The sequence below is a fragment of the Neofelis nebulosa genome, chromosome 16 (genome assembly GCF_028018385.1).
Source record: "Neofelis nebulosa isolate mNeoNeb1 chromosome 16, mNeoNeb1.pri, whole genome shotgun sequence".
Classification (NCBI taxonomy): Eukaryota; Metazoa; Chordata; class Mammalia; order Carnivora; family Felidae; genus Neofelis; species Neofelis nebulosa.
This window is the reverse complement of record NC_080797.1, coordinates 4,731,384-4,745,922: the sequence shown is the minus strand read 5'-3', so window position 1 is coordinate 4,745,922 and position 14,539 is coordinate 4,731,384. Positions and strand designations below refer to the sequence as shown.

General features: G+C 42.7%; 1 protein-coding gene and 1 long non-coding RNA gene across 2 annotated transcripts in view; one reads left to right on the top strand and one right to left on the bottom strand.

Annotated features, from left to right (window-relative positions):
• The window catches only part of LOC131498415 (uncharacterized), a 79,616-nt gene that overhangs the window by 47,621 nt on the left and 17,456 nt on the right, over positions 1 to 14,539 (bottom strand). The window contains exon 2 of the long non-coding RNA XR_009255421.1: positions 7,931 to 8,032. This is a non-coding gene — a long non-coding RNA (uncharacterized LOC131498415). The remainder of the gene's footprint in view (positions 1 to 7,930; positions 8,033 to 14,539) is intronic.
• The window catches only part of MYH8 (myosin heavy chain 8), a 29,355-nt gene that overhangs the window by 6,104 nt on the left and 8,712 nt on the right, over positions 1 to 14,539 (top strand). The window contains exons 5-27 of the mRNA XM_058705689.1: positions 207 to 234; positions 336 to 444; positions 528 to 620; positions 753 to 816; positions 1,471 to 1,569; positions 1,661 to 1,764; positions 1,953 to 2,091; positions 3,263 to 3,381; positions 3,472 to 3,621; positions 3,738 to 3,908; positions 4,795 to 5,104; positions 5,215 to 5,282; positions 7,116 to 7,203; positions 7,287 to 7,404; positions 7,784 to 7,907; positions 8,003 to 8,139; positions 10,051 to 10,306; positions 12,188 to 12,430; positions 12,524 to 12,700; positions 12,781 to 12,926; positions 13,010 to 13,100; positions 13,189 to 13,578; positions 14,233 to 14,359. Of these exons, the coding sequence (XP_058561672.1) occupies positions 207 to 234; positions 336 to 444; positions 528 to 620; positions 753 to 816; positions 1,471 to 1,569; positions 1,661 to 1,764; positions 1,953 to 2,091; positions 3,263 to 3,381; positions 3,472 to 3,621; positions 3,738 to 3,908; positions 4,795 to 5,104; positions 5,215 to 5,282; positions 7,116 to 7,203; positions 7,287 to 7,404; positions 7,784 to 7,907; positions 8,003 to 8,139; positions 10,051 to 10,306; positions 12,188 to 12,430; positions 12,524 to 12,700; positions 12,781 to 12,926; positions 13,010 to 13,100; positions 13,189 to 13,578; positions 14,233 to 14,359 (3,351 nt within the window). The remainder of the gene's footprint in view (positions 1 to 206; positions 235 to 335; positions 445 to 527; positions 621 to 752; positions 817 to 1,470; positions 1,570 to 1,660; positions 1,765 to 1,952; positions 2,092 to 3,262; positions 3,382 to 3,471; positions 3,622 to 3,737; positions 3,909 to 4,794; positions 5,105 to 5,214; positions 5,283 to 7,115; positions 7,204 to 7,286; positions 7,405 to 7,783; positions 7,908 to 8,002; positions 8,140 to 10,050; positions 10,307 to 12,187; positions 12,431 to 12,523; positions 12,701 to 12,780; positions 12,927 to 13,009; positions 13,101 to 13,188; positions 13,579 to 14,232; positions 14,360 to 14,539) is intronic.

Below are 14,539 nucleotides of genomic sequence, written 5' to 3'. Positions count from 1 at the left end.
TTATTTTCACAAATTTTCACAAATTTTACACCAAGAGCCAAGAGCTATTTGAGGGCTAACTAGAAAACTACATTCATAGGTGACATCTTCAACATGTTAAAAAGAATAAGCTGTGTTTGATCTAAATGGATTCAATAATCTTTATATTGAATGTTCTTGTTCTTGTTTTCGTTTTTTAACTGATGGTCTTGATTTCTCTTTCACAGATCGTGAGAACCAGTCCATCCTGATCACGTACGTGACTTTTTCCTCCTCTGGTCTGTGGTGATTGTCTTAGATATAGACAACGTGAGTTGTAGTAGTTCTGTTCTCATCTCTGGTCACTGTGTTGGCAGCGGCGAATCCGGGGCGGGGAAGACCGTGAACACCAAGCGTGTCATCCAGTACTTTGCAACAATTGCGGTCACAGGGGAGAAGAAGAAGGAGGAAGCTGGCAAAATGCAGGTGGGTCTGGGGTCAGACTCAAGATGTCAGGGCCCTCAGGAAGTCTGGAGCCCTGGAGGTGAGGACTGTGCTTGCCTTTGCAGGGGACTCTGGAAGATCAAATCATCAGCGCCAACCCCCTACTGGAGGCCTTTGGCAACGCCAAGACCGTGAGGAACGACAACTCCTCTCGCTTTGTGAGTCTCTTGGTCACAGAAGGCTCTTCTCAGCCCTTAGGTGCCCGAGAAAGCATGTGTGAATTATCATTTCGATTGCATCATTCTGTGCCCTTCAACTTTTTAATACTAAGTAATCTTTCTCTTTTCAAGGGTAAATTCATTAGAATTCATTTTGGTACTACAGGGAAGCTGGCTTCTGCAGATATTGAAACATGTGAGTAATAGGACCACTGAAAATCAAAACAGAGGGAGAGGTGACTTCCTTCGCAGGCATATTCAGCAACACCTGGTGTGCACTGAGCCTGCTGCCAGTGTTGCCCATGAGCTAATGGCCAGACTTAGACATAATCCACCGCATGCCCCATCTACCTCGATGCAGACTGATGGTTCCGGAGAACCATTCTGAAATTCCTGCCACAGAGCAACTCGGACATTTTTTCTAGGACAAACACTAGGACTACTTACAGGTTCCTATGAGTTACCTATAGGTTTACAACGCTTCTCTGTGATTTGCTCTTGATCTGAGCTTTGGTAGGTGTTTTTAAGGAGCCACTCACCACAAAGTCTCCCTGAGAAAGGAGGGGAATATTACAGATCAATTATAATACAGAAGTCATGGGTCTCCCATATTAAAAGTTTACTTTTACTAGAGCAGACATGCTTCAGTGTCTGCTCTTAAATGGTGAGAAACTTGGGCAGTTGCCATATGTATTTGGAATTCTTATATGTAACACCAAAAGGATTGACCATCAGGTAGAAATCTCAATGGAGCCAAATACAATGTTCCCAATTTTAGTAAAGACACCAAGGTTCATTTAATATTTCAGCAGCATTGATTTTTTTTCTAAATATCTACTTCTATTTCCAGATCTTCTAGAAAAGTCTAGAGTTACTTTCCAGCTTAAGGCAGAAAGAAGCTACCATATTTTTTATCAGATCACTTCCAATAAGAAGCCAGATCTGATTGGTAAGAAATAACTTAAATTCACAGATGAACATTAGTATTTTTATTAACAACTTCTAGTGTAAAATGTATACCCTGACTTCTGTGTACCCAGAAATGCTCTTGATCACCACCAACCCTTATGACTATGCCTTCGTCAGTCAAGGGGAGATCACAGTCCCCAGCATTGATGACCAAGAGGAGCTGATGGCCACAGATGTAAGTCACTCACACACTCACACTCATACTCATTCATTCATACACACACACACACACACACACACTGTAAAAAAATGCATTATGTGTGTGAACAGCCCACTATAGGTGTGGTTACCTTAGGACACAGTATAAATTCTCCAAAATAAGTTAGTTTCTTCTGCCCTCACCTCTGTCCTTTCTCCTGCCAGAGTGCCATTGACATCCTGGGCTTTACTCCTGAAGAGAAAGTTTCCATCTACAAGCTCACAGGGGCCGTGATGCATTATGGGAACATGAAGTTCAAGCAAAAGCAGCGTGAGGAGCAGGCCGAGCCAGATGGCACGGAAGGTACCAGATGAATCTCCTTCTGGGCCTGAATTAAAGAATATGGTGGGGGGGGAGGGGGGCTATTCTAAACTCACAACTTCATCACAACTGGACTTCTGACGGGCACATATGTATTTACACACACGGCATGCTTTCCTTGCCCCCATTCCTTCCTCATGTCTCTGTATCGCCATCATTTCTAAGCAGCCCAAACAAGTGAAAATGAACCCTTATAGGCACTTATCAAGAGATATCTGAGAGCACAACCTGGGGCCAGATCATGAGAGAATGAGACGGCGCAGTGCTTCTGCTCTGCCTTGGCAATGGTGGCTTATCAGCTTATTTCAGCACTAGCTGGGTAAACTGGTGGCTGGCTATACGGGATCTGCCCAAACATGGGGCTGGGGCTGAAGGATGTCCCTAGACATCTGTATGCATGTGTGTGCTGTCTGCATATAAACCCATACACAGTCTAGGCAGTAAGATTAAAATAAAAAAAACTGAGAAAGAAAAAAATCATATATTCCACGTGTGGAACATACAGGACCTACCAAGGAAGCTGAAGTTATTTGTCCCCTGAAGCCTTTCCTGACCACTTCAGCTTGACATATTTTCTCCCTCCTCCTAAACTTTTCAGCAGTTACTCTGCACCTGACATATGGCATTTACATGATAGTCACTGACACAATTTTAGAAAGAGACCTTGTAGGGGGTCACATGGTGAAATTTAATACCCTCATATTCAGAGAGTGAAACTGAACAAGTGAATTTAAGTTGGGAGGAGCAAAACTGAAATGAGGATCCAAATATTCACACTTTTATCCCTCTCTAACGGTAAATATTAAGATGGATTTATCTTCTCCTTCCAACTACACCTGATGTGTCTGCCTTAAGGGCAGAGACAACGGCTTTTGCCTTATATAAAGTGTCACAATAAACACTGGACATATGTTCACTGTTAATGAACTTCTCAAAAGCTACTTGCAATAAATCACCAAAGTCCAGTATAGCCGACTATTTATTAGCGAGTACATGCTCTAAGGTACAGAAAGCCTCATCTGACCCTCTACATAATTACTTAAAGCTTTTTTTTTTTATAAAGAGTAAAGAAAATTAATTAGATGAAAATAGAAAATTAGCTTAAAGAGGATATCTGCTATTAAACAACATTTCTTGAATTGTGTCTCTGCAGTTGCTGACAAGGCAGCCTACCTCCAGAGTCTGAACTCTGCTGACCTGCTCAAAGCCCTCTGCTACCCCAGGGTCAAGGTCGGCAACGAGTATGTCACCAAAGGCCAGACTGTGCAGCAGGTAAGTGAACGGCCTCAATGAATCACACACATCCCCAGCCTTCTCAACATGTCTTTGGTAACGGCAACAATCATTACTCTGTCCACGAAGGTATACAACGCAGTGGGCGCCCTGGCCAAGGCCGTCTACGAGAAGATGTTCCTGTGGATGGTCACCCGCATCAACCAGCAGCTGGACACCAAGCAGCCCAGACAGTACTTCATCGGGGTCCTGGACATCGCCGGCTTTGAGATCTTTGATGTGAGTTGTTGGAGTAAGCGGCCCTGTTAAGGCCCCTCCGCTTCATGTCTGCTCTGCCGAATTCCCCCTGGGTTTCCCAAACTCACTTGAGCTCTTTGGTGTTTGCAACGCCCTAGTTCAACAGCCTGGAGCAGCTGTGCATCAACTTCACCAACGAGAAGCTGCAACAGTTCTTCAACCACCACATGTTCGTGCTGGAGCAGGAGGAGTACAAGAAGGAGGGCATCGAGTGGACGTTCATCGACTTCGGGATGGACCTGGCTGCCTGCATTGAGCTCATCGAGAAGGTTCGCTTGACTTGTAAAGAAAGGCTGACTGCAAGGACAACCCTCCCAAGTGTCTGAAGCAATTCTAGAAAGTATCACTGTCATCTAAATAGATGGATATCAGAATTCCTCTTTAGAACGAACTCCCTCTTTTCAACTTTTACATGAGAAGGATCAGTGTTTAGTTTTGTTGTGTTCTGAACAGTTTGGTTCTAACAGCAACGCAACCCGGTTTTTAAGCAGCTCTGAGAACTCAACTGAGGTGATGTGCTCTGCTACCAGAAGTACGTCATTAGTCCTCAATCTATCCCTGCTACGATCCCAGGTGTCAGCAGCAAAAATAAGTCTTTTTTCTAGATAAAAATTAGTACACATGTAACCCAGCTAAGGCCTGTATGAAAGGTAATCTGTTCACAAGTCAAGAAGTCCAATTACTTATGCTTTTCCATAATCTATCTTTAAGGAGATTAAATACAGAAAATGTCTTAAATAAGGTTTGGGTTATTTACACTATTCAATTACTGCACCTAAAGGAAACATCACTCTAAGTCAGTAAGTCCTTTTCGTAGCAAAATAAAACAATGACAGCAGATTAATTCACTCAATAGGCAAAAAGTGTGATGATACAGAAGATTTTAACAAACTGCCCAGATATGCTCTGCTGACATTTGGAGTCTGAATTCAGCTATTCTTTTAACTGAAAATGTTGCTTTGGATTGAATATGGCAAGGAATGGTGGAAACATCATTCTAGTGATAACAAAAGGACTTCTTTGTGAGCTATGACCCTATTTTATTTTACATATTTTTTAATTGGCAGTTCTAATAATTTAATCAAATAAAGTCACCATGTCTGTATCTTTTGAGAGAAGGCAGGTTGACACTAATATCCACCTTTCTGAATCCAGCCACTGGGCATCTTCTCCATCCTGGAGGAGGAGTGCATGTTCCCCAAGGCCACAGACACCTCCTTCAAGAACAAGCTGTATGACCAGCACCTGGGCAAGTCCGCCAACTTCCAAAAGCCCAAGGTGGTCAAGGGCAGGGCCGAGGCACACTTCTCGCTGATCCACTACGCCGGCACCGTGGACTACAACATTGCCGGCTGGCTGGACAAGAACAAGGACCCCCTGAATGACACCGTGGTTGGGCTGTACCAAAAGTCCGCAATGAAGACTCTGGCCAGTCTCTTTTCCACATATGCTAGTGCTGAAGCAGGTACTTTCTGTGCCTTCCATCTATATTAAACCTATTCCCCCAGAATGTCCATACAACATTCCAGCCTGTAGGATTCTACTTTAATTGATGGGTTTTTCTTTCTACCTCAGACAGTGGTACAAAGAAAGGTGCTAAGAAGAAGGGCTCCTCTTTCCAGACTGTGTCAGCCCTCTTCAGGGTAAAGTACAAAGTCCATCCCAAAATCCTATTTTCTTTTTTTTAATGGTTTTTTTTTTTTTTTTGAGAGAAAGAGAGAAAGAAAGAGAGAGAGAGAGAGAGCAAGTGGAGGAGGGGCAGAGAGAGAGAGAGACACAGAATCCAAATCCAAAGCAGGCGCCAGACTCTGAGCTGTCAGCACAGAGCTCAATGCGGGGCTTGAACTCACCAACTGTGAAATCATGACCTGAGCTGAAGTCGGACCTTAACCGACTGAGCCACCCAGGTGCTCCTCAAAATCCTATTAAGTTTCTATGAATTATCATAATTACAGGGTTTGAAATAAATTAGAACAGAATAGAATGTTCTAATATTCTCTTATCATGGTAGAACCAAAGCAAAACCACTCTTACAGGGTCAGATGCTTTACCCATTATCCCTTATTATGATCATCTGATGTATTGAGGAATGCCAAAACATCCTTAGAAGCTTACTTATTACATAATCAGGCTGATTTCTAAAGAAGCATAGCTGAACTTCAAGGCTGTCCCTAGGGAAGCCGTATCTTTATTCTACTAATGTTGCCCTTTGAGATGCTCCCGAGTTCCTGTTTGAGAAGGAACCAGAGATACACTCTTTAGGACATCCCTCCACCAAAACACATCTTCATCCTCTGAGGTGGATTGAATTTTTTGTAATGGCTGGAAATCATTTAAAGCCAAGCCTAGTGATATATGGATGATTAAGCTTAGAAAATATATCTTGAGATTAAAATAACAACAATTTTACTACAAATAATGTGATTTTGTTAGGTAGCTTAAAAACTGTCGCCTCCAAAGGGACATGTGTGAAATGTCTGGATTAATGGCTGCTTTGTCAGAATCTGTATGGCTAAGTCTCATTCCTTTTAAAACTAAAATGAGGATATAATCCATGACTGAAACAGTAAAACCAGCCTGTCCTTTTTCTATCAAATTGCATTATCTCATGGAGGCTCTTGCTTCATCAACTCATCCTTGTATGTATCTTCAAGATTAGAAGCTCACAGTAATTATTTTATTTCTGAATAGTTAAATGAGACATGAAAGAAAAAAAAAAAGCCACTCTGCCTTCTCAGAGTATACCTAAGAAATATTTACATATGAGTTTCCTATAGTTGAGTAAAACATCATCATCGGTCATAAACAGTTATTCAACTTCTGGAATAAGTCCTTCCAGATGCTTCAGACTGTGGATCATTCTTCCTATGCACCCGAAATCCACCTAAACAAGGTTATATAGTCTCAGGATTTTAGACTCTTCAAAAAAACGACAAAACAATACAAAACAAGAAGTCACAGGTCCCAGGGAATAATAAACTTGAGGAAGGAATGGCTAACCTAGGTTACCAATGTAAACTACTACTGTGAAAATTACCAGCACTGAGACAGACGGAAGAGGCCTTAGAGGTAATCTCAACTCTTCAGATTAATGCCCAGAGAGTCGAAAGGGATTTTACAGAAGTCAAGCAGCTCATTAGCTGGCAGAACGAGACCGCAGTCTTTTGTCTTCTGATTCCCAGTTGAGAACAATTCCTATGCATCAAGGCTACTGGATTTGCAGCTTGTTTATAAAGCAGACCCTAGATGTTATAAATGAATACCTTTACAGAGCTGCATTCTTCCCAGCACTTTGACCTGGTGGTTATTTGGCAGGCTAGAGCTCTTGAGACGTTTAAAATACAGAGCAATCGAAGCCTCATAGGCTAATACCTAACAGTTAAGAGAGTGTCTAGGTTTAGTCCAAATAATTACCAAAAAAAGCAATCTGAAATAAAACTTCCTCATCAAGAACTTCCTTCTGTCTGGTTTTCTAGGAAAATTTAAATAAACTGATGACCAATCTGAGGAGCACACACCCTCATTTTGTACGGTGTATCATTCCCAATGAAACCAAAACTCCTGGTAAGATATAAGAGCATGAAATAATCAAACAGGCACAAGTTTGAAAATGGACTACCCAAAACTAAGTACTCTTCTATTTGTAGGGGCCATGGAGCATGAACTTGTCCTGCACCAGCTGAGGTGTAACGGAGTGCTGGAAGGCATCCGCATCTGCAGGAAGGGATTCCCCAGCAGAATCTTATATGGGGATTTTAAACAAAGGCCTGTCTCTCTTTGTTTGTATTTCACTGCATGCTGCAGACCATTCTGTCACCTTAACTGTTGTCCTCTGTGTCTCATGTATCCTGTGTCTCATGTACCCTACTCAGTGAATACTGTAAAATTAAGAAGTCAAATAATATAGTCCCGTGGTAGCAGGGCAGGAGAACAGTTCAAAGGGGTGGTATTTCTTACAAACAGGAAGGAGGCATGCATTAGGCAAAAGAAAAATCACATTGTTTTACTGTTGGAACTTAAAACGACATGTGGATTTTCTACTTTTACTTTTTCTCTGATTTTTGTTAATGCTTCTTTTTGGTGTCTCAGTTTCCACATATAATCACACCTCCCTAATAATTCTTTTCTTTGTTTCACTGAACAGATACAAAGTTTTAAACGCAAGTGCTATTCCAGAAGGACAGTTCATCGACAGCAAGAAGGCTTCTGAGAAACTTCTCGCCTCTATTGATATTGATCACACCCAATATAAATTTGGGCATACCAAGGTATAGCTGTTATCTATGCATACCTGACCCATTCCCTTCACCATTTCTGCATCTTCTGTACTATAGGGATGACATGGGATTCACTTTTCCTCCAGGTGTTCTTCAAAGCTGGCCTTCTGGGTCTTCTGGAAGAAATGAGAGACGAAAAGTTGGCCCAGATTATAACAAGAACTCAAGCTGTCTGCAGAGGATTCCTAATGAGGGTAGAATATCAGAAGATGTTGCAAAGGAGGTAAAAGTTGTGCAGATTATCAGAACTGTAAGATCCCTTGGGGACTATTACTCAGTGTTCTTTCTTCATTAACTTTCATTTTGTGGCTGATATGTGCTTCTCACACAGTTCAGAACTCACTCCTACAACACATCAGCCTTTGCTTCACCCCTCACATTTGGGACTCCTTCCAATTTCTCCTTTTCCATCCACCTCACATAGACCTGGCAGAATACTCGGCAATAAGCACCATTTTCATCAGGCCGTATCTCAGTCTGTGGCTCCCATTTCACGTCAAATCCAAGTTTCCCTGCGTGGCCATCAAGGCTGTCTCTATTCCCCACTGCATCCGTCATCCCCAGCCACACAGCCTTTTCCAGCCAGGCTAGACAATTCACTTGTCTGTTTTCATGTTTGCCCCAGCCTTTTCCCCTCATCCTAATTTCCCTACTTACCAATTCAGAACATGCACTTCTTTCTCCAATAAACCTCGTCCAGCTTGCTCTACCCAGCACTACTGTGCTCCCTACGACCCCCCCCCCCACACACACACACACAATTTTGCTCATCTGTGCTTATTTGGATTTGCACTGTAAGTGTTCCCAAGCCTTTCCCATGTGTCTACATTATGGCTTCTGCATGGTATTTGCCTTCTCAGAGTCATGGTTCTTGTAATTTGCACCTATACAGAAACAGAATTTACATTTTAATAATAAAGAGGCCTACACATTGCTACAAGGTAGTCAAACCTTGTTTTGTCTATTGCTACAGTCTGCAGAAGGGGTGTCTTTTATTACTATTTAAAATTTTATTTAAATAAAACAAATTTGAGTGCTCAATGCATACTAAATCCCCTGCAGAAATTAACAATTTAAACAACTAAGAATGAGAGGCATTTAAAAGAATTTGAGAAACATCAGTACATTGTCTGAAGAAGCTAACAAAAGTTGATGAGTGGATAATTCAGTGGTAATCAAAATAAGAGGAAAGGCTTCAAGAAAGACAGGCTACATCAGAAGTTCACACAGCGGGGAGACACAGAAAGCACCCTATGCCATCTTACAGCTCACATCTGTGTGCCAGCAGCCGAGCAGCACACTCAGCTTACAACTGCCACGCCCACTCCCAAATCACTAAGACTGTATATCCAAATGATCTTAAATTGGTATGTGCTGCTCATACCTGCAAATTATTCCCACTTTAAGGTCAGCTCCTTTGCTAGCGTGGTCAGGTCTTAAAAACACAGAATTAGGGGTGCCTGGGTGGCTCAGTTGGTTAAGCGTCCAACTTCCCTCAAGTCATGATCTCACAGTTTGTGAGTTCGAGCCCCACGTCGGGCTCTGTGCTGACAGCTCAGAGACTGCAGCCTGCTTCGGATTCTGTGTCTCCCTATCTCTCTGCTCCTCCCCTGCTCACACTCTGTCTCTCATGCTCTCAAAAATAAACATTAAAAAATTGCTTTTAAAAAGAACACAGGATTGGGGCGCCTGGGTGGCGCAGTCGGTTAAGCGTCCGACTTCAGCCAGGTCACGATCTCGCGGTCCGTAGTTCGAGCCCCGCGTCAGGCTCTGGGCTGATGGCTCAGAGCCTGGAGCCTGTTTCCGATTCTGTGTCTCCCTCTCTCTCTGACCCTCCCCCGTTCATGCTCTGTCTCTCTCTGTCCCAAAAATAAAAATAAAAAACGTTGAAAAAAAAAAATTAAAAAAAAAAAAAAAAAAAAGAACACAGGATTATTTGGTATGAGCAGTATACATTAGCAAAGTGGTTAGACGGGGAACCAGCAGGAGTGTGTGTGTGTATATAAAGCCTGCGTATAAATCATCTCTACATACGGGATCATTACAAGGGGTATTTGTGTGGAAAATACAAAATAACAACAGTGACGCTGCCTCTGACGGATCAATCTACACTGATATTTTCACGTCATTTCAGAGAAGCCCTCTTCTGCATCCAGTACAACGTCCGCGCCTTCATGAACGTCAAGCACTGGCCCTGGATGAAACTCTTCTTCAAGATCAAGCCCCTTCTCAAGAGCGCGGAGACCGAGAAGGAGATGGCCACCATGAAGGAGGAGTTTCAGAAAACCAAAGACGAACTCGCCAAGTCAGAGGCAAAGAGGAAGGAACTGGAGGAAAAGATGGTCACTCTCTTGAAAGAGAAAAATGACCTGCAGCTTCAGGTTCAATCCGTGAGTACTGTGTATTTGGGATACACCACGTTATGGAAGCGTTTCTGGAAGGCATAGATATTTTGGATTTACAAATAGCTTCATCTTTTTTTTTTAATGTTTTTATTTATTTTTGAGAGACAGAGACAGAGACGGAGTGTGAGAAGGCGAGGGACAGAGAAAGGGAGACAGAGAATCTGAAGCAGGCCCCAGAATCTGAGCTGTCAGCACAGAGCCCACAAGCCATGAGATCATGACCTGAGCTGAAGTCAGACGCTTAACCTACTGACCCACCCAGGCGCCCCACAAATAACCTCATCTTGAAACAGAAAATCTCAAGTTACTTTTTTTAAGCATTTCGCTTACCTTTCAATAGTCCTGTGAGGAAGACACAGCACAATGACTTCCAAATTACAAATGGAAAAGGGAAGACTAAAGCACGTATTCAATAACATCACAATTTTAACAGCCACAAAGGAAGCAGTTTAAAGCGAAAACTCAGTCAATATTTTACCCACTTGCCCTGCAGGCTTCATCCCAGCCTCACAAGGATCATCCTATTTTCCGAACGCAGTGTAGGATATTGTATTGAAATGAAAGAAAAATCATTACTCTTATTTCTCTCCATCCCTACTGAGATTTAGTTCAATAAACCTGTTTGCAGTTACCTGAACTGAGTAACCGTAGTCTAAAGTAGAGCCAAGTACCCTCTGCGATTCTTCCTTTGATAGAGACCCCGAGTCTTTAGACTTCCGTTTATTATCTCAGGAAAGAGTTGTAATCAGGGTGGGGGACAGTTCTGGGCTCTGACCAAATGTAACTTCCCATTTCCTTGGACCTAAAGCCCACCAATGTCATGAAGAAAACTAAAATCGTTAAGCTATTTTCAGCTTTTCTGATAACTTCACTTACATGAAGGTTACCTTTTCCCAAAAGCACAAGATCAAAATCCTCTCCATCTTAACCTCTCTTCACAGTTATTATCATCAGTGAATAAATATTTATCGAGTGCATCACTATTAAAAATAACAGCAAAGGAACGTTGGGAAGTCCCCATTATCATCCACTTAGGTGTTTAAACTAAAAAACGTAAGATATGAACAAAACCAGCACTGAGTGAGAAGTTAAAGAAATTCCCCGGGCTAGAGTAATCTAATAAGGCTGAGCTGATTTTTGAGACCCTTAGTCACTCATAAAAAAATGTGTGGAGCTATATAGTGCCTCAAAATTGCATGTTCTTGTATATTCTAAAATTCACATTGAGACTAATAGGTGTTCCGTACAATGGAAATGAAAATTGTGGACAATTACAGCACTGTTAGGGACTATCAGGAAGGTTGGGAGTGTGTGACAAATGGTGCATGGAAAGGTATTCATAGGCATAAAACTGTTTAAGTTCTTTTTCTTTTCCTTTCTAAATCCAGTCCAGCAACTAGCTGTTTGAGGTGAGCAGAGAATAATCAAAACCAAATTTAACCAATCTAAGTCACAATCTTTGAATATTATAGCTAAAGTGTTCCTAGTGGTCATTTATTCCCACTCCCTCAACTCCCTATGAGAAAAGTGAGAACAATAGAACTAAAGCAATTTGCCTGAGTTCATCCATACGGAGGCAATACTGAGACAAGAGCTCAGGCTTCCATTGGCCTATCACTCTTCTAGACACTACTGTGTAGTCAATGCTTCAATACAATCATTTTTCAGGTTAATTTGCTTCTAAATCTGTAGTCTCACTTTTAATTAGCTGCATCTCTCTAAGCCATGTAATAATGCTCAATTAAGTTTAATTTACATTCATACTGAAAGAGTCACCAGAATTCAACAAACACTACTACTTTGTGCAAAGAACAAGTTCAAAATCAGTAACAAGTTCTCTAAATATCTTAATGAATCCCTCTACAGGAAGCTGATGCCTTGGCTGATGCAGAGGAAAGGTGTGAGCAACTCATTAAGAACAAAATCCAGCTGGAGGCCAAGATCAAGGAGGTGACTGAGAGAGCTGAGGATGAGGAGGAGATCAACGCCGAGCTGACGGCCAAGAAGAGGAAACTGGAGGACGAGTGTTCAGAGCTCAAGAAAGACATCGATGACCTTGAGCTGACCCTGGCCAAGGTTGAAAAGGAGAAGCATGCCACAGAGAACAAGGTACGAATCACACTCTGTTCTACCATATCGAGGTTCCACCAGCCTAGTAAACCTGCTTTAGAGCAGATACTATTTCTTCTTTAATTTTTCAAGGTGAAAAACCTCACGGAAGAGATGGCAGGCCTGGACGAAACCATCGCTAAGCTGACCAAGGAGAGGAAGGCCCTCCAGGAGGCCCACCAGCAGACCCTGGATGACCTACAGGCAGAAGAGGACAAAGTCAACACGCTGAGCAAAGCTAAAACCAAGCTCGAGCAGCAAGTAGATGACGTAAGTGTGGTTCTGATATCCATGTGAAGGATATTTTTAAATACACTTTCAATGTTTAACATACTTTCCTTTCTCATTAGCTTGAAGGGTCATTAGAGCAAGAAAAGAAACTCCGCATGGATCTAGAAAGAGCAAAGAGGAAACTGGAGGGAGACCTAAAATTAGCCCAAGAATCCACAATGGATGTAGAAAATGAGAAACAGCAACTTGATGAGAGACTCAAAAAGTAGGAACTCCAGAAAAACATCCTGTGTGGTATCATCTTTCAATTCCTAGGAGTACTAATATGTCTCATTCTTTTGTCTGAAGGAAAGAATTTGAAATCAGTAATTTGCTAAGTAAAATTGAAGATGAGCAGGCAGTAGAAATTCAACTACAAAAGAAAATCAAAGAGCTGCAGGTGAATCATCTAGCCTCCATTTGTTTCTGTACCCCCAAAACCCCTGAGATTGAGATGAGTTTATGTTAATGTGTGTGTGTCACCCCAGGCCCGCATCGAGGAGCTGGAGGAGGAAATCGAGGCAGAGAGGGCCTCCCGGGCCAAAGCAGAGAAGCAGCGCTCGGACCTCTCCCGGGAACTGGAGGAGATCAGCGAGCGGCTGGAAGAAGCCGGCGGGGCCACTTCCGCCCAGATCGAGATGAACAAAAAGCGGGAGGCCGAGTTCCAGAAGATGCGCAGGGACTTGGAGGAGGCCACCCTGCAGCACGAAGCCACGGCGGCCACCCTGAGGAAGAAGCACGCGGACAGCGTGGCCGAGCTGGGGGAGCAGATAGACAACCTACAGAGGGTCAAGCAGAAGCTGGAGAAGGAGAAGAGCGAGTTGAAGATGGAGATCGACGACCTGGCCAGTAACATGGAGACCGTCTCCAAGGCCAAGGTACCAAATACCATCTACAAATGATGGTAATTAATAACCTGTAACAACACTCATTGTTCTGTCATTAAACATTGTTTGCTGGCAGCTTACAACACTAATATTTCCTAACATTCTAATATATTCCCTTCTACTTCATTTTTGTCAGTACTTAGTTATGACCCTTTAAGACTATTGCAAAATCCACGTTAAGCAAGCATCAGTATCAGTGGGATAAATGAACAGGCTCCAACGATGACCACTTCAAGGACATTTCCACACTCATCATATTTGAATCCTAGCCTGTCCCATAAAGTTGGTGCCATAACTTCCTACTCACACTTGACTTGAATTTATTCACTCTAAAAATATTTTAAGAATCAAGTTTTAGGGGCACCTGGATGGCTCAGTCGGTTAAGCATCTGACTTTGGCTCAGGTCAAGATCTCACAGTTCATGAGTTCAAGACCTACGTCAGGCCCTGTGCTGACAGCTCAGAGCCTGGATCCTGCTTTGGAGTCTGTGTCTCCCTCTATCTATGGCCTTCCCCTGTCCACACTCTGTCTCTCTCTCTCTCAAAATAATAAACATTAAAAAAACCTTTGTTTGAAGAATCTTTTTTTTTTTTTTTTTTTTACTGCATTCAATGTCTCACCTTTCACTGACACATGTCCTATAGGGGAACCTGGAAAAGATGTGCCGCACTCTAGAAGACCAGGTGAGTGAACTTAAGACCAAGGAAGAGGAGCAGCAGCGGCTGATCAATGACCTCACGGCTCAGAGAGCGCGTCTGCAGACAGAAGCAGGTGGGGGACTTTTCCTGAGCCCTGAAACTATGTACTAAATAAGTGATCCCAGAGGTGGGGCGCCTGGGTGGCTCAGTCAGTTAAGCGTCCGACACTTGATTTCAACTCAGGTCATGATCTCCTGGTTCATGAGTTCCAGCGCCGTGTCAGGCTCTACGCTGGCAGTGTAGAGCTTTCTTG